The sequence below is a fragment of the Trichechus manatus genome, unplaced genomic scaffold (genome assembly GCF_000243295.1).
Source record: "Trichechus manatus latirostris isolate Lorelei unplaced genomic scaffold, TriManLat1.0 scaffold00038, whole genome shotgun sequence".
NCBI lineage: Eukaryota > Metazoa > Chordata > Mammalia > Sirenia > Trichechidae > Trichechus > Trichechus manatus.
In genome coordinates this window covers 16473874-16491458 of record NW_004443974.1, presented here as the reverse complement: position 1 = coordinate 16491458, position 17585 = coordinate 16473874, and the positions used below count along the sequence as shown (strand labels likewise).

General features: G+C 53.0%; 1 protein-coding gene across 2 annotated transcripts in view; it reads right to left on the bottom strand.

Annotated features, from left to right (window-relative positions):
- NTNG2 (netrin G2) overlaps positions 1-17585 on the bottom strand; it is a 77132-nt gene that overhangs the window by 43319 nt on the left and 16228 nt on the right. For both annotated transcript variants that reach the window (XM_023730826.1, XM_004375779.2), the window contains exon 3: positions 3566-4209. In XM_023730826.1, the coding sequence (XP_023586594.1) occupies positions 3566-4209 (644 nt within the window). The remainder of the gene's footprint in view (positions 1-3565; positions 4210-17585) is intronic.

The following is a 17585-nucleotide window of genomic DNA, read 5'->3' as shown; positions in this document are numbered from 1 at the left end:
GGGGAGGCAATGTGGAATATCAGGATCATGAAATTCTCAAGGAACACCGTAACGCGTTCAATCTGAAAACCCAGAACGTGAGACCCCTCAGGGTCCTCAGGTGCCTGCTCAGGGACATAGAAAGCATCATCTGGTTGGGTCCAGCGTCTCCCTTTGCTGTGCCCACCTCCCCCTGCCTCTCTGGTTCCCTGGGTTGGCTTTCTCACCCGAAATTTAAAAAGGAAAAGAGGAGGAAGTCACAGTCCTTTGCTGAACCATCTAACCAGACCTAATTAATCGATAAGCCAAGCTACTGCTTTCCTGCCAACCAGCCGCCCAAAGAGTACTTACTTTATCCGTAAATCGATTGCTGTACTTTCGACACCACTACGGCTAATCCCTGCCACCCGCAGAGGCTGGGTGACAAGGGGAGCTGTGAGCCGCTGGGCAGGGACTGCCCTGCCACCTCGCCAGGGAAACAGGGGCTCCAGGCAGCCCCAGCCTGCATGTTACAGGTGGGAGACTGAGGCCCAGAGAGGGAAAGTAGAGGCACAGATCACCCAGGTCACCTGGCACTAGCACAGTGATCTTCACTTGGATGAGGCTGAGGAACTGAGACTGTTTCTTGCCCCCTCTGGCCCTGCGTTCCTTCATGAGTGTGCTCTGTCCCACTTCTGGGTCTGGGTCTCAGTCCCTCCTATGGCAGAGAATGATCGTTGTCCTGCTGGGTCTGAAGGGGCGCCACAAGGCCCTGAGGAAGCCCTGGGTGGTGCAAATGGTTAAGCACCTGACTACTAGTTGAAAGGTTGGTGGTTCAAACCCACCCACAGGAGTGTCAGAAGACAGGCCTGGCAATCTGCTTCTGAAAGGTCACAGCCTTGAAAACCCTAGGGGGCAGTTCTATTCTGACACACGGGGTCGCCATGAATCTGAATCGACTTGACAGCAACTAACAAGGCCCTAACTGTCACCATCCCAGCCAGGACCCAGCAGCTAGCCCAGATATCAGAACCCCGGCCTGGAATGGGGCCCTTGACCAGAGTCACAAAGGTGAGGGCAGCTCGACAGATTGGAAAACGGGCTGCAACCCCTGGAAGGCCTACAGATCCTGCTCCCACCCCAGGGCTGCTAAGCCGAGCAGGACTGCAAGGGGAGCCGTACACCAACTGGACAGTCACATCCCAACAGCAGGGGTCACTGAGATGACCACACTGTCTATGCACACGGGTTAGATAACAGGCATAGCAGCACGACCCCGACCCCCGACTCCCACAATAGTGGCCATAGAGCTGGTGGTTTCCAGAACGTTTCAGAGATTAAATACTAGGGAGTCTGGATTGGGGGGAGGAGTTAGAAAACATGGGAGTTGGAACCCCAGCCTCCTGCATGTGCACCAGCCACACCCCATCTGCCAGCCCTGAAATCTGCCCGCCTTGGACCTGACTCCTACTTCACAATCCACTTGCCTTTGCCTTTGTCCAGCTGCAATCCATACGTGTTATCAAAATGAAATAAAATGCAAGCACAAGCTGAAAATGAACGCACCATGCCGCGCTTACCCAGCCCCTCCCCAGGCGCAGTCACTGTCAACAGTTAGTGAATATGCTTTCGGCCTTTTTCCCATCCCTGTGGTGTTTTTCCTGTAAAGCTTCTTCCCAATGCGTATACTACATAGGAAGTATATGCACAGTCATATTATGTATTTTATAAAAATAGGATTATGCTATACACACTACACAGCAAATTGCTTTTCTCCCTTCTCTGTAGTTATAAACTTGGGCAGTATTTAGAGCCTGCTGTGGAAAGACGCCCAGGGTGTGTTGTCCCAGCTGGGCTCTGAGTGCAGCCCCTGCCCTCATCTGCCTAAGCCATGCTGCTGGCCCTGATTATGGCCCAACCTCCTTAGGTCTCAAATCTGTCCTCCCTCAGCCTGCCACAGCCCTCTGATTCCATGATTATATTCAACAAACACCTTTTTTCTGTTGCAAGAATTATACGCCAGGTGCCGTTCTGAGTACTTCACAAACTTTAACTCATTTAACTCATTAACCCTCACCACAGTCCAATGATAATGATCGCTTTCATCCCTATTTTACAGATGGGGAAACTGAGGCACAAAGTGGCACTTGCCCAAGGCTCACAGTCAGTGGATGGCAGAGCCGGAAATCAAACCCAGGCCTTCTGGCTCCAGGGTCCATACTCCCAACCATTACACCAGTGAGTCTCAAACTTTAGCCTCAAAGTGTGCATCAGAATGTCCTGGAGAGCTTGTGAAAAGCCAGACTGCCGGGCCCCACCGCCTGGAGTTCATAATGTAGAAGGTCTGGCACGAGGCCTGAGAATCGGCCCTTCAAGCAAGCTCCCAGGTGATGCTGATGATGCCTGTAAAGGACCACACTTGGAGAACCCCTGCATCACATTCTACTGCCCCATATCACTCTCTCCCTGGGCTACCTAGTGATGGGTGCCTCCCTAAGCCTCTCTCCTGAGTACAGACCAGGGTGTTATGTAGATGGCTCAGGGATGAAGTCTTGGTCCCCACAGATCAGAACATTGTCTGTCAAATGAACAAATGATCTGAGGCAGCGTAAAACCATTTAACCATCCACGATCTAAATGGTTCCTTGGAACCAAAAGCTGCTTTACATCCTGTGACAGTCTTTTGCCTCCTCAAAAAGTGCCCTCCAAACATATTTTTCCCCAAAGCTGTGCAGTAAAGGATTAACTCAGCAATTCTGGGTTGTCCATACCCTGCACATTCCAAAGACAGGTTTGGTTCTTGCCTGGCTCCTAGGAGATGTCTCTAAGCCTTGGAATATCCTGCCTGATAAGAGTGCCTTTGTTTACCTGGGGCCTTGGGCCATGTCAGAGAGTCTATGCTAATAATGTGATTTATGGTGGGTGTCTTGGGCCATGCAGTACCAATGTGATCTCTGGAGGGGCTAAAAAGTAAGGTCAGCCACATGCTGCTCAGCCATGTTTATGTGCCTAGTCTACTATAAAAACCCTGGACACCAAGGCTTGGATAAGCTTCCCTGGTTGGCAATACTCCATGCCACACATCATTGCTGGGAGACGTAAGCTCTGTCCATGATTCCACTGGGCAAGGACAACTAGAAGCTTGCTCCTGGCCTCTCCTGGAGTCTTCCCTATGTGCCTTTTTCTGTTGCTGATTTAATCTGTATACTTTCATTGTAATAAACCATAACCATGAGTAGAACAGCTTTGTTGAGTTCTGTGTGAGTCCTTCCAGCGAATCATTGAAACTGAGGGTGATATTGGAGATCTCTGAACACAAGAGCTCATCCACTGAGTAATAGACTATAAAATACCTCTGCGCATCAGCACCAGGCTTTAGCCCGAGCTCTGCCCACACTGCCAGCCCCACTTATCCTCTGCAAGCCTCCTAGCTTTCCCGTGGCTGGAGGCAGCCCAGGCTCCAGCGAGGACACTGACCGTCTACACATTCCCCTCCCTCCATTCAATTCCTCAGTGTGGCCCCAACCAGCACAGGCGGCCCCTTTGCCCACCAGGTAACAACCCGGGCTCTGCCACCACGCACCACCCCCCCAATCCCGGGCCTTACCTGCCAATGACCTCGATGTTGGAGATGGCGTAGAAGTACTTGTAGAGGTTCTCCCGCTGCACGTAGGTGCCGCCCAGCGCCGGGCGCAGCAGCCGCATGCGCAGGTCCGTGAAGGTGAAGAACTCCTTGAGGCCCTTGGCGCTTTCCAGCCGTGTGTAGAGGTTGTCCATGTTGCGCAGGTCAGGGCCGGCAAAGATGGCGAAGCGGTCCCGCACCTCGAAGCGGACATGCTTCTCCTTCTTGGAGCCTGCCCAGCGTGAGTACTCCTCGGTGCACAGCACCCGGTGGGCGCTGGAGGATGAGAGGTCCCGGGCCCGGCGGGCAGGCATATGGAAGGCCTCCATGCAGTCCTCTGCGTAGAACTGGTAGGGCTGCCACGTGCGCCCATTGTCCAGGGACTTCTCAAGGACCATGACGGTGGGCCGGCCATACTCAAAGGTCACCACCACGTCATCTGTCAGCTCGACGCTCTTGTTCCAGGAAAGGGTGATGTTGGCTTCCAGTGGGCTGGGGTAGCGGCTCCACGTGACGCTCTGCCAGTATGTGGCCAGCCCCTCGTCCTCTTTGTCGAACATGAGCAGGGGTGGGTGGGCCAGGTCCGGGTTGGAGGCATCGCACTCGTTGCTGCACAGGTATGGGTTCTCCTGCAGCAGGGAGAGGAGAAGGGAAGGGTGGGCATTGGCTGCTCAGGAGGGCTGGGAGGCCTCTGTCTGCTGCTCCCTGCCCACATGTCCAGGCTCTGGCCCAGGGATACACAGACTCTCTGTGTCCTGATGTCCCGGCATCAGGAAGTCTCCCAGGTAGGGTAATTTGTACCAATTTCCCCCACTTTTCCTCAAAGCACAGAAAGATGTGCAACTCTATGGCTTCCCAAGAAAGCACACACTTATCTCTCCTCTGAGTCCCTGGGTAGCACAAATACTTAATGCACTCGGTTGCTAATCAGAAGGTTGGAGGTTCTTGTCCACCCAGAGGCACCTCGAAACAAAGCCCTGTTGATTTACTTCTAAAAAACCAGCCATCGAAAACCCCATGCAGCACAGTCCTACCCTGACACTCATGGAGTCACCAGGAGCTGAATTTAAGTTGATGGTAACTGGTTTGGCTTAAATACAATCAAAAAGGGAGGGTGTTCCTTCAAAGTCCCCCGTGGCTCCCCACTGCCTGTAGGATGAAGTCATAACTCCTCAACAGTTGACTCTGGCCTGTCCTCCTACCACATTTATGGCCACCTGGGCTGGGCACACCTGAACCACTCTCGTCCTCCAAGCACTGCTTGTCCCGCCTCTGAGCCTTTGCAGAAGCCCTTCCCTCTCCTCGACTGGCCCTTCACTCTCTGCCTTGAAAGTTCCCACTCACATTCTTGACTCTTTAAACATCTCCTACACAGATGCCTTCTGGACCGTTTGAAAACTACCGTTAGCAGTAGCAACAGGAGCGCTGGTGGTAGAAGTCAGTTACGGCTGCCATTTGTCCAGCTGCTACCTGATGCTAGGCATTGCGCTACGGACTTGATGATCTCAGTTCTCTCATATTTATAATCTCCCCTCCAATCACAAAGCAGGTGCATTATCTCCGAGTTCAAGATGAAGAAACCCAGGCCCAGGAAGGTGGAGTCCCTTGCACACATCCCCAGCCAAGAAGAGAAGAGCCAAACCCGGCTGGTCTGATGCATCCCGTCTGATTGTTATGCCTTTCTCTGGCCCCGCATTATGTGTGTCCATCTCAGGCGTAGCCCTGGGCACATGGGAAGGATGCTGAAGGTTAGTAGGTCGGCTCCCTCCCAAGACGTGCGTGTCTTTGTGGCAAGTCATTTCTGGGTTCTTGGCACGTGCCTGGCAGGTCCCTTGTAGGGGACACTGGCTGAGGATCACAGGGACCACCCCCTTGCTTGCTTACTCTCCTTCCGCCCTACTTCTGACACAGATGTGTCTGACACAGGCCTACTCTCCCCTCCCCCGGCCCCATAAAGGCCCCTGGAAGCCTGGTCAGCCCACTCCCCCACCCAGTGGGTACCAGGTGAGGTTTTCCCTCCATGGCGGCTGAAACCCATTTCCCCGTGTCTGGTCCACTGTGCGAACTCACACGGGAGGCCTGAAAATGTCACTAATAGCCATACTGTGCCCAGACTACTCGCAGCCGTTTTTGATGAATATTTCAGGTCTCTGGTTTGTTCAGAGACAAAACGGCTTGGATCTGAGCGAAAACCTCTCACTCTGAAATAAGCCATTTGGCCCCAGGGGGGAAGTGGGCTCATCAGCTTCTGAGGGGCTGGACCGACACTCCCCCAACCCGCACCCACCCCGTGTCACTGCAGCTGGGCCTCAGGCCATCGGCTTTGATCTGCAATGGTAGAGGACAAACTCCCAAGCTACCAGGGTTCCTCGTTGGGCAGGCTGGCCCTGGGGTTTAGCGGGGCAGGTTCCACAAAGCCCTCCTTGATCCAAATAGTTCCGTCCTCGGCTCTCCATGACATCACTGTCCACCACACCTGGCCTGGCCCTCGCCGATTCAGGCGACCCATAAACCTCTGGGTGGAAGAGACGCCATCGAGTCCAATGCCTCATTGTACAGATGTGGAAACTGAGGCCCAAGGCCTCTTTGACAGAGAGTGGTATTTCTGAGGATGAGCCTGCTCTGCCCTGGACAGCTGCAGTGGGGTCCCGCAATGCTGGCGGGCTCACAGGTACCACCACCAGGAGGGTGCCTGCTCTGAGCTTCCTCACACCCCAGCTGGGTGACCTGGGCAAGCCACCCTAAATGAGGTGAGGGCTGAGATGCCCCAAGGGGATAACTCAATGGGCCACAGAGGCAGGGGCTGGTGACGAGAGGATAGCAGAGCACTGGGGCCTGAGGAGGAAGGCCTGACCCGTGAGGGCGAGCCCCCTCCCTAGACATCATCACGGCCCTTAGTGGAGGCTGCTCTGAGCCTAGAGGTGGAATGGGCTCTGCTTGCGTCATTAGGGGCTGAGGAGTGGTGGACAACTGACTTAAGAGCTCACACCTGAATGGTGGGAGGTGGGAAGGGGTGGGAACACAGTTTGCAATCAGGCATGGGTCCTCCCCTTTTCCCCCAGCCCAGCAATTGCCCTCTTCCCACAGTCCCAGTTCTGCCTTCTCTTACTGCCCCTGGACCCTCATCCCAGGGTAGGAGGAATGGCTCAGAGGGGGCAAGACTGAATTGTGAGTTTTTGACAATTTCCCCAGAGGCTCTCTGGGAGCTTCCCTCCACTTGCCTGGTTTCTCAGTATGCTGACATCAGGTGGCTTCACATTGCCCTGTCCACCTGGAAAGCACTTTATTAACCCAGTCACTGAAGGCTATGCCTTCTCCCAGGCTGCCTCATACACCCTTGTCTCCAGGCTTTTGATCCTGCAGCCACTCTCTTCTCTCCCAATTTTCAGAGCCCTACTCCCACACGCCTCCTCCAGAAAGCCTGCCCTGTCTGGCTCAGTCTTTGAACCCACTTACCTCATCACTCATCATGGGGTTGTTAGTGTGCTTATCTGAGACAGTGTAGTGAAGCCTCTGTATGGGGCCTAGACCTCAGTAACAGCTTACTAAATTACCGTTGTTATTACTATCATACATTAATTATAATGAAAATTATGTTAATATCAATATATCTCATATTGAGTGTTGACATTATTCCTGTCACCCTCCAGCTGCTCTTGGCTGCCCACATCTTGCCTTTTCCCTGGTCCCTCTTTGTCCCCCTACCTTACCTTCCCCCATCTGCCTGGGCCTCCTGGTCCACACCAGGTGTCCAGAGGGCCAGCGTCCTCGTAGGATCCCTCGCAGCTCCCAGCTGCGCCCAGCCTGTCTGTCATTGGGAAGACTGACACGGCTCTGCCAGGGGATGGGGGCCCCAACCCGGCTGCCAATGCCTGGCTGCCCTAACCTGCAGGGTCCGCTCGGCCCCCCGCCTCCGGGCCCGGGAAGCAGATGGTCAGAAGCTAATGAATCAGCCTGTGTATTTACCAGCCCCGCGCCTGCTGCGGAGCGGGCTTAATCAACAGCAAGTACAATAAATAAATCCCAAGCCGACGCCAACACAATTCTCTCTCCTTTCCCTCTCCTATTTCTCCTTACCTCCCACCCCAGGATCTCAGAATTCATTTAACCATTTAGATGGTGCAGGAATATCGTGTCTCCTTGCTGACGTCAATGCTGAACTGACCGTCCTTTCCAAATACACCATTTGCTCACACTCTCGCTTTCCTTCTGTTCTTTACTAGGGAGAATTCCAAGCATCCGGCCTGGGATTAGGAGCTCGGTTTTACTCCAGTATCCCACCACTCTGAGCTTGACATCTGACAGCTGATTACCAGCTGTGTGAGGGATGTGTGAGGGATGGGGCTTGTCCTCCGGAAGGCGGACAGGTGCCAGCCTTCCTGGTCTGCACATTCCCACTTATCTCCATGGGATCAGATTAACTAATAGCGAAAACGACAGTCAGACAAAGTGACCTAAGACCGATGAGAAAAAGCCACGATGTCTGAGGCATACCCCTAACCTTTTAGGATGACACCAAACCCGACCTTTGATATTATCGAAAGCAGGAATTGTTTCTTGAAACATTTTATGGATTTCTTTTTTTTTTTTTTTAAATCATACCCCTGATAAAAGCTGTGGACCTTTCTCCAGAAAAATGCTGTAGCACACCATGTTTTCCATACAAATTCAAGGGGTTCATGGTGCCTCATCCTAGCGGCTACGATCCCCGTACTCTAGGAATTCCTAGAGGTTAGGAATCCTCGTCCTAGAGGCTAGGCCAGCTTGGAGTAATGGAGCAGTTAGGGGAACAAGTTTTGAGTCCAAACGCCCTGGGGTTCAATCTCAGCTCCATCCCTTGAGGCTGTGTGACCTTGAGAAAGTCGCTGAACTTCTCTGGGCCTCTGATTTCTCATTCAGTATTATGTGAGATAACGTATATGAAATGTCCCCATAGGGTAGCAATTATTATTAAATAGTACGAGTCCCTGGGTGGTGCAAATGGTTAAGTGCTCAGCTACTAACCAAAAGGTTGGTGGTTCAAACCCACCCACAGGCACCTCAAAAGAAAGGTCTGGCGATCAGCTTCCGAAAAGTCACAGCCATGAAAACCCTATGGTGCAGCTCTACTCTGCACACATGGAGTCACCATGAATTGGAATCAACAGCAACTGATTTGGTTTATTATTATTATTAAACAGCAGCTTCATACCCTTTAGCTCATGGACTGTTCGTCCTAGGAACCTCCCAGGGGAGGGAGACGTGAGGCTGAGACCACCAGGTTCGTTACTGGTAAAGCTGAGAAGTTTTGTATGTGGACTGCCGGCTTGGAAGAGCGTAATAATGACAGCACCACTGACACTCAACCATCCACCAGGCCTGGGCTGGGCACTTTACAGCCATTGACTGTATCCCCTGCATGCCCCAGGGAGGGAGGTCATCACCATTTCACAGATGAGATGCTGAGTGCATGCTGGCTCCATCTCATTCTCCTGGACTCTGTGGGACCCAACCTTGGGACATCGTAGGGAAAATGGAGCCCATCATATCTCCGGGAGAGCCTACCTGAAAGCCTACCTAACGTACCTGAAAGGTTAGGCAGCATATTTAGCAGGGTGAAGGCAGGGGGTGCAGGGTGAGGGGAAGGGAGCCAGGTGGGACTGACAGCACCGGAGAACCAGGACAGGATGTGTTCCCTATGTAGACCCTAAGTAGGAGATGCCTGGCATGGAATATTCTACAGAGAAACCGTTTTATGCCACGCTTTGCAAACCTTGTCATGCTCTCTTAAATGGTTTTGCTTTTATGTGATTTTCTGTGCAGAGAGTGCAGTTGGAGTCAGAGGCCAGGTTGTAAACACTGTAGACAAGCTGCGGGCAAAAAATATAATTGAATGGGAAAGCAAACTATTAGCAGGCACAGAGTTAACTGCGCCTGTGGGAAGCCTGGCTGTGTGGACTTCCAAGCCCCTTACCAAGGAGCCCCTGGAGGGGCAGCCACTGGGACTGTAACAAAGTTTCAGGAAGAGGAATAAGTAACTTTAGGGGGGCTGGCCTTGCACTCCAAACCTGCGGTGAGACAAAATGTCACAGCTGTATATCGACATAGACAAGTTTTGATAATTCGCACAGCAGCATGCCAGGGCATGGCGGGGAGGGCTGAGGTTTGCAGCTGGATGACCAGATACAGAGCCTCCCTCGGCCACTTATGAGCTTGGTTGAGTCACTCAACTTCTCTGAGCCTCAGTTTCTCCCCTGGAAGATAAGGTCCGTGAGGGTAGTGGCCTTGTCTGCCTTTGTGCCCACTGCAGCCTCAGCACCTGGCATTCTCCAGGAACTCAGGATCTTTGTTGCATAAATGAAATGAAGCCCAATGAGGTTGATAACACTGACTTCATAGGGCAGTTCTAAGAATCGCATTAGGTACCACATGGGGAACACCTGGTGTCAGGAGAACATCATGACCATCCCCTAGCCCCGCGGCTCGAGCAAATATTAAAAACACCAAACCACTTGCCGTGGAGTTGACTCTGACTCATGGCGACCCCATATGTGTCAGAGTAGAACTGTGTTGCATAGGGTTTTCAACGGCTGGGTTTTTGGAAGTAGATCACCAGGCCCTTCTGAGGTGCCTCTGGGTGGATTCAAACCACCAACCTTTTCGTTAGCAGCTGAGCACATTAACCGTTTGCACCATCCAGGGACTGAGCAAACATTAAGCCCCACCATTTATGGAGCACCCCCTCGTTCGTGCCCAACCCTGTGCTGATACTGGATTCCCTGGAGGATGGGATCGTGTTTGACATATGAGGAGAGCAAGGCTCAGAAAGGCCAGGCAACTTCTCAAGGCCATGCAGCCCCAAGGCGGGACAGGAATCCAGGGAGTTGGTCTCTGAGCCCAGGAGCCTCGAGAAGTCAGCAAACTATGTCCTTCACCCAAAAGGGAAAGGACACTGCCACCCCCATCCCCAAGTGACTCTACTGCAGACTCTGGTTCCACCAGGAGGCAGACGGCCCATCGCTTTGCACCCAGGCGTGTGGGCAGACGCGGGGAACAGTTTAGCAGCTGACAGATTTTTTTTTGAACCTGTCTGCCGAGTTGCCAACTGAAGCTGTCTCATCCTCAGGCCTGTCACCTCAACTGGGGCTGGAGGCAGCTGCCTCGTCCAAAATGGGTGGCGGGAGGGTGCCAAGGAAGAGGCCCGGAGTAGGGTGCTGCGGGGGAGGGACCTGGAGCATCAGTATCATTTGAGAGTTCCAGGGGGTGCCGAGGGGATGGGCGCTGGCAGCACCAGCTCCTATTCTTACCAAAGAGGACTTAGGGAGGCAAAAAGGTGGAGGGAGGATGCAGAAAGGCAGTGGAGCTCACCCTTTCCTCCTACCATGGCCACCACTTCTGGAAGTTTGGGGGAAACTCCTCCAGCCTGGGCAGGGGTGTAAATCAATTATAAGTACCTGACCCAGGGGAGGTGGCACAAACAGTTTGAACCCAACTACTAAAGGTTGGCAGTTTGAATCCACCCAGCAGCACCGTGGAAGAAAAGCCTGGTGAACTGCTTCCGTTAAGATTACAGCCAAGAAAACCCTACGGAGCAGTTCTACTCTGTAACACCTGGGGTTGCTGTGAGTCTGAATCGACTTGACAATAGGTTTTTGGTTTTGGACCTATGGGGTCATGCAGGTGGGACTCAGGGCAGTGTCTCTAACCCCATGGGCAGCCTTGGGTGGAGTCTTACCCTATCGAAGCCTCAGTTTCCCCATTCATGAAATGACCTGACAGAAGTGAGTTGTCTCGCTCCCATTTGACATTTACAGCCCCAAAAAACTAACTTCTGAGCGCTCCTTTGGCCCCCCATGCCTCTTCAGAGGAAGGGCACAGAACGCACCCTCCCACTCCAGGGAGAAAAGCCGGGGTGTCAAGGGAATTCTCCCTAACAAATTATTTCCTATTTATTGGTAAGAAAAGTTGCAGCTGGGATAAATTATTAACGATGCGGAAACACAGACTCTGTTCCAAGACGATTCTAATTCGAGCTGTTCTGACAGTCTCTAACGCTCTGCTCCTCCCCTCAGCTCTCCACCTCTCTCTTATTCTCCTTCTGTGGTTTCATTGATCCTTCTCCCTCTGGCTCTCTCCGCCTCTAACTCCCTTTTCCTCCCCATCTGGAAGGCTTCTTTCCCCTTCCTTTTTCGGTTTCTGTTGCAGCAGAAGCCCTGGACACCATCAAGGTCACCTGCGGCTGGCCAGGAGGGTGCGGAGGCATCTTCTCCCAGGTCGTGAATCAGCGGAAAACGGCATGGCCCCGCCCTGCCCATGGCTCAGGGCAGGAGCTGCATCTGGCCTGGGAGGCTTTTTTATTGTTTTATTTCTCTTTGGAGCAATTTTCCTCTCAGCCCCAAGCAATTACTCAGGCAGGGGAAAGCAAGCCAGCCTGGGTGAGGCTTCTTCCCTGGGACTCACTCATCTTGGGAAAGAGCCCCCAGGAGCCAGGGCCGATGATGGCTCCCCACCTCACCCCCAGAACCTGACCTTGAATGGGCCAGAAGGCTCACCTCCTGGACCCAGAGTGTCAGGCCAGCCTGGCTGCTCAGGCTGCCTCCTGGACCTGCCCTTAAACAAACAAAATAAAAGTTGCCATCAAGTAGATTTCAACTCATGGTGATCCTCGTGCATTACAGAGTAGAACTGCTAGGTAGGGAGTTCTTGGCTGTAATCTTTGCAGAAGCAGATCACCAGGCCTTTCTTCCTCAGTGCCACTGGGTGGGTTTGAACCACCAACCTTTAGGCTAGTAAACCAAACCAAACCAAATCTGTTACCGTAGAGTCGATTCCGACTCATAGCGACCCTATAGGACAAAGTAGAACTGTCCCATAGGGTTTCCAAGGCTGTATTCTTTGCAGAAGCAGACTGCCACATCTTTATCCCGGCTGGTGGGTTTGAACAATTGACTTTTCAGTTAGCAGCCGAGCACTTAAACCACTGCACCACCAGGGCTCCTTTAGGCTAGTAGTCAAGCCCTAACAATTTGCGACACCCAGGGACCTGCCCTTGTCCTTGACTAAGTATCAAGAAAAAGCATCTTAGCTTTTGAATTACCCAGAGCAGCTCTCCATACTGCTCCATTTTCCTGAATTTTTGGGTGGAAAAGGAGCATTAGGCCTTTCGTTTCAACCTTGCCCACAATTTACCACCTTCTAGAACCTTCTGTGATTAAGACTGCTGTCTAGGAGAGCAGGGGCTGGGTGTCACCCACTTTAGCATCGTATTTCCCAAAACCAATTGCCATTGAGTCAGCTCTTACTTAGGTCAACCCTGTGTTTGTCAGAGTAGAACTGTGCTCCATAGGATTTTCAGCGGCTGATTTTTCAGAAGTAGATGGCCAGGACTTCTTCTAAGGCGCCTCTGTTGGACTCGAACCTCCAACCTTTCTGTTAGCAGCCGAGCATGTTAACCATTTGTGCCACCCAGGGACTCCTTGCACATAGTAGCATTTGATAAACATTTCCAAATTGCATGAGGACCTTAAAAAATCAGGTATAATGATAATGTTTGCTGAGTACTTACGTCGAGCCAGGTATGGTATAGTGCAGTGCAATGCATTTTCTACCTCTCACTGTATCTCCTTTGTTCTGGTGAGGAGTTGAGGCTCAAAAAGGCTAAGCCACCGGCCCAGCATCACCAGGTAGGACTGGGTGGTTAATAGGGGAAGTGGGAAGCAGCCAGCTGTGGAGTCATAGATGACCTAAGAGCTAAGGTCTATTTCTGGGATGCTGGACTACCAGCCCAGTGGAGACTCCCCAGCTCCTCAGAGCTCCTCGCCCTAACTTGATCTTCCTCAACACCTCCAGCCAGCAAGACTTTCTGACAACCTGGGGGCATTGGGTTGTCCCAAGTGGACCAGCTGTCCACGAAAGTGTCAGTTGGGAAGCCAAGGTCAGGGGCAAGGATGAAATACCAAACCCTGCATGGGCATCCATGACTTGGAGCATGGCTGACAGCCAGAATGGCTGACTTTCCCCGTGGGCTGAACAGCAGGTGGGAAGGAGAGGGGTGTGGGGAACAGGGAGGGGTGTGGGAAAAGAGGGGATATCTTGCCATAGCTATCGCCACACAAGGGTTAATCTCTCCAGGAACTTAAAATTTTATTCTTAAAAGAAAAAAAAAAGGATAACTTCTGCTTTGCCCTGGGCATATGTGGATTCTTCCCACAGCCAGATTTCCAGGAATGTTTGGGGTGGGAAATTCTATCCCAGCTGAACAGTGCCTGTGCCAATCCCTCTGGCCTCCCACAGCCTAGTGCTGCACCCCAGCCCCTCACCCAGTGCTCACATAATCAGCCAGACACATCTAAGTGTCTGTCTTAGGGGATGACTCCTGCTCCATTTGCATACCCCCAGTGACAGGAAACTCACTACTGTACAAGGCAGCTAGACCACACTGCACCGCTCCTTTGTAACAGAGTTTAGGGGTGTACTTCAGCTTGCACACCTCATATACTGTTTGTTCCAGGCTCCTTTCTTTTATATTTTATGGTCCTGCTTTCTCTTTGGTTATGCTGTAAACATTTTCTATTTGATTAGGTAAAGGAGAGAGGGAGGTTGGGGTTAGCCCCAGCCCTTCTCCTCCTCCACCCCAGGAGCTCAGTGATCCTCAAAAGCTTCCCCATCAGGGGCAGCGGGGAGTGCTCAGCCGCTTCCTCCCCTCCTCCTCCTCCCCCCGCGGGCACACACGCTCAGCCTGTTCCTCCCAGGAGTGGCTGGCAGCTGCCTCAGCCTCTCGCTCCTCTTGCCCGTCCCCACTCCCCATTCAGGCTGGGCTTGCCACCCAAACAGCGCCACACTTTCGTTTAAGACTTAAAAAAAAAAAAAAAAAGGAAAAGGAAAAGGAAAAGAAGGAAGGATGAAAGAGAGAAAGAAAGGAGGGGAGAGAGGGTGAGAGGGAGGAAGGGGGCAGGGCGGGGAGGAGGGGCACAGAGAGGAGGAGAGAAGCTGCATCCAGAGCAGCCCAGTAAAGTGCATTATTGATTCAGGACTTAGAAAATGCTTAGAGAGTAGGAAAAGCGTCCTGCTCTTTAAAAGCTTGTGCAAAGCATAAGCCAGACATAGGCAGCCTTCACAAAGAGGGCCTGCTCTGCTGACATTAATATTTTATCATGGAGGAAAAAAAAGTTGCTTGGAGGATTTCAGTGCTGGAGGAAGGGGGCTGGCTGGAGTGCTCGGGCAGCTGCCCTTCCTGGGGTCCCTGGGGCCTCTTCAGAGTCTCCCTCTTTTCCCCACTGGGAGAGCTGGGTGAGTTCGAGCAGGATAGGAAAGGACCCAAGAAAGGGTGAAGCTGAAGCTCAATGCCCAACAGCTGCCTCGCCAAATCTTTCCCCTCTGCCCATCCCCTGCCCTGCTCCTGAGTCCCTTCTCCACCTGTTTCCAGAATGCTTTTTGTAAAACACCAGTCTGATGTCCTTCCCCTGCTGAACCCCAGCACCCTTCCAGTGAAGTCCAATCTCTGGGTGCTGGCTCTGCCCACCTCCTCCCCATCCCTCACCTCCCATGCTGCCTCCCCATCTCATGCCTCTTCCCACCTTGTTTTCTACCCTCCAGTCTCTCTCCTTCCTTTCTTAAGGCCCACTCCTTCTCACCCTGAGCTTTCACAGTGAGGTACCCTCTTTCAGGAGGTTCCCCGCCTGTACTCCATTGCAGGTCTCTGCTTAAACATTCCTTCCTCAGGGAACACTTTCCTGCCACCCCCACACATCAGACGAGCGGCGCTTGACCTCAGTTTCCCTCAGTGACTTCTGTGGATAATGACTTGTGTGGTCTGTGTCCCCTGCACACTGTGAGCTCCGTAGAGCAGAGGCAGAGGCTGGCACATGCAAGGTCTCAGCGAAGGGCCCTCTCGGGGTCCACCCTACTCAGAAGGATGTCCCAGGAGTGGACATTACACCTAGATGGATGAGGCCTGCCAGTGCAAAGAAACCACAAGCTAAGGCTCTTGAGGTCTCGGGAGTTAAGAGGTCACTAGGTAGAGGAAAGAGTAAGAAGTTGCACACCTGGGCACACCTGGGCTCACCTGGGCACACCTGGGCTCACCTGGTGCATCACTCTTGGATGAAGTGTTTGGTGGGGGGTGAGAGTGGCAAGGCCAGGCCGGTAATGTTTCATTCATTTATTCAGTCACTTATTCATGAACTATATCTGAATGCCCTCTGTGGGCAAAGTAGCACTGGAGAGGCTGCTTCTAGACCTGGCTGCTCATCAAAATACCTGGGATGGGCGGGGAGAGGTGTTAAACTAGTCCTGGGCCCTAAGGCCAGAATTCTCTCCAGATTGAAAGCAGATCAACCAACCAACCAAACCCCTCTGGAGGTGATTCAATGGCCAGCCAGGTTTAGGAGTCTGTCACGGTTGATGCAAAGAAGGGCACCAAAGCCATGATTATTATTGCCATCATGCCCACTTTACAGGTGAGGGAACTGAGGCCCCCAGCAGCTCAGCCACTTGTTCTAGGCCATATTTCTAACTCGGGCACTTCACCTGCTTAGCAAGCATGTCCAACGCTAGGCTGTGATTACGGAGAGGAATCACCTATAGCCTGGTCCCCGTGGATCTGGCTGGGTGGTGAGGAGGGCTGGGTGGTCAGGAGGGCTTTCCAAGGGAGGTGGGATTTCAGCTGAGCCCAGAAAGACCTGTGTGTGGTGGTGGGGCGGGGAGGGGGCAGATAGGGACAGGCCGGATATGAACAGGTGGAGGGATATTTGGCAAGGCTAGGAGAAGGGAGCTCTAGGTAGAGGGACTGAGCAAAGGGCCAGGCCAGATTAGATGTGCAAAATGCTCCAGGGAGTAACGGGTTAATGTATTTGGCTGGGCCAGCATCTTGGTGGGGACTGGTAGATAAGGCTAAACAGGAGGCCAGGAGCCAGACCTTGACATTTAGCAGCTCCAGGGAAGGGCCCTGACTCTGGCCAACCAGCCTCCTTCCAGGAGGAGAGGTTAAGAACCCAGGAACAAAAGGCCAGCGGCATGGAGGGGGCCCTCTTCCTGAGTCAGGAGGCACCCCTCAGCTCCCAGGAACCCAGAACAAGGACAGTACAAACAGTGGGGGGAAGTGGTTGCAGCTCAGCTATTCGGAAGGATTCTGAGAGCGAAGGCCCTGGAATTTTCTCCCGCTTTGGTCTCTGAATGTAAAAACGACAAAATGTTTATGGCTGGAATGAATCCAGTGCAGTCCTTGAAAAGACTTGAATCAGTGGTTCTCAAACTTGGCTGCCCCCTGGGACCACCTGGGGAGTTATACTAAATCCTGATGCCCGGGCCCCACCCCCAAGACTCTGATGTAGCAGGTCTGGGATGTGGCCTGGGCTGGGTGCTTGTTAAAAGCTCCCAGGTGATTCCAAGGAATGAATGCTCACACACGACAGTGCAGAGGGTGCTGGCAGAACCAAGAATCGGCACAGCTCCCAGGCCTGCCCTCCCCCCTCCTCAGGGTCACAGCTGTGTGCTGCCCCCAGGGTTAGAAGACAACTACAAAATCTGAACCCCCTTTCCCACTGTGGAGACAACCCTTACCTAAGACAGTGTTTCTCACATTAGATGCACTGAGGAACTTTGAAAAATCCGCAGCCCGCGCTGCACCCCGACCAAGTACGTTTTGGCCTTTTGGGGGTAGGTCCTGGACATTGGGCTGCTTATGGCCCCCAGGAGCCCCAGTGTGCAGTCAGGGCTGAAGCCACTGCCTTGAGGGCCCTGAGATGGCACCGCTCTCCATTTTGGGGTGGGCTGTGGCAGCAGCAAGGGGGCACCTGGTTCCCCTCCCCACCCCACCCCCCTTCCTACACCTTCTCTTGCCCCTCCCTCCCCCCAGGCTGAAAGGCAGCCAACCCCTTCTGGACCAAGTGGCCACGGGAGGGCTTTCCTGTGCCAGGCAGACAGGCCTGGAGCCCTTTGCTAGATGTGGGGCTGAGCGGAAGGCAGACGCCACACTCCCCCTCCCCGCTGGTCCCCTCCACCTCTATTTTTAGGTCCATTATTGGGT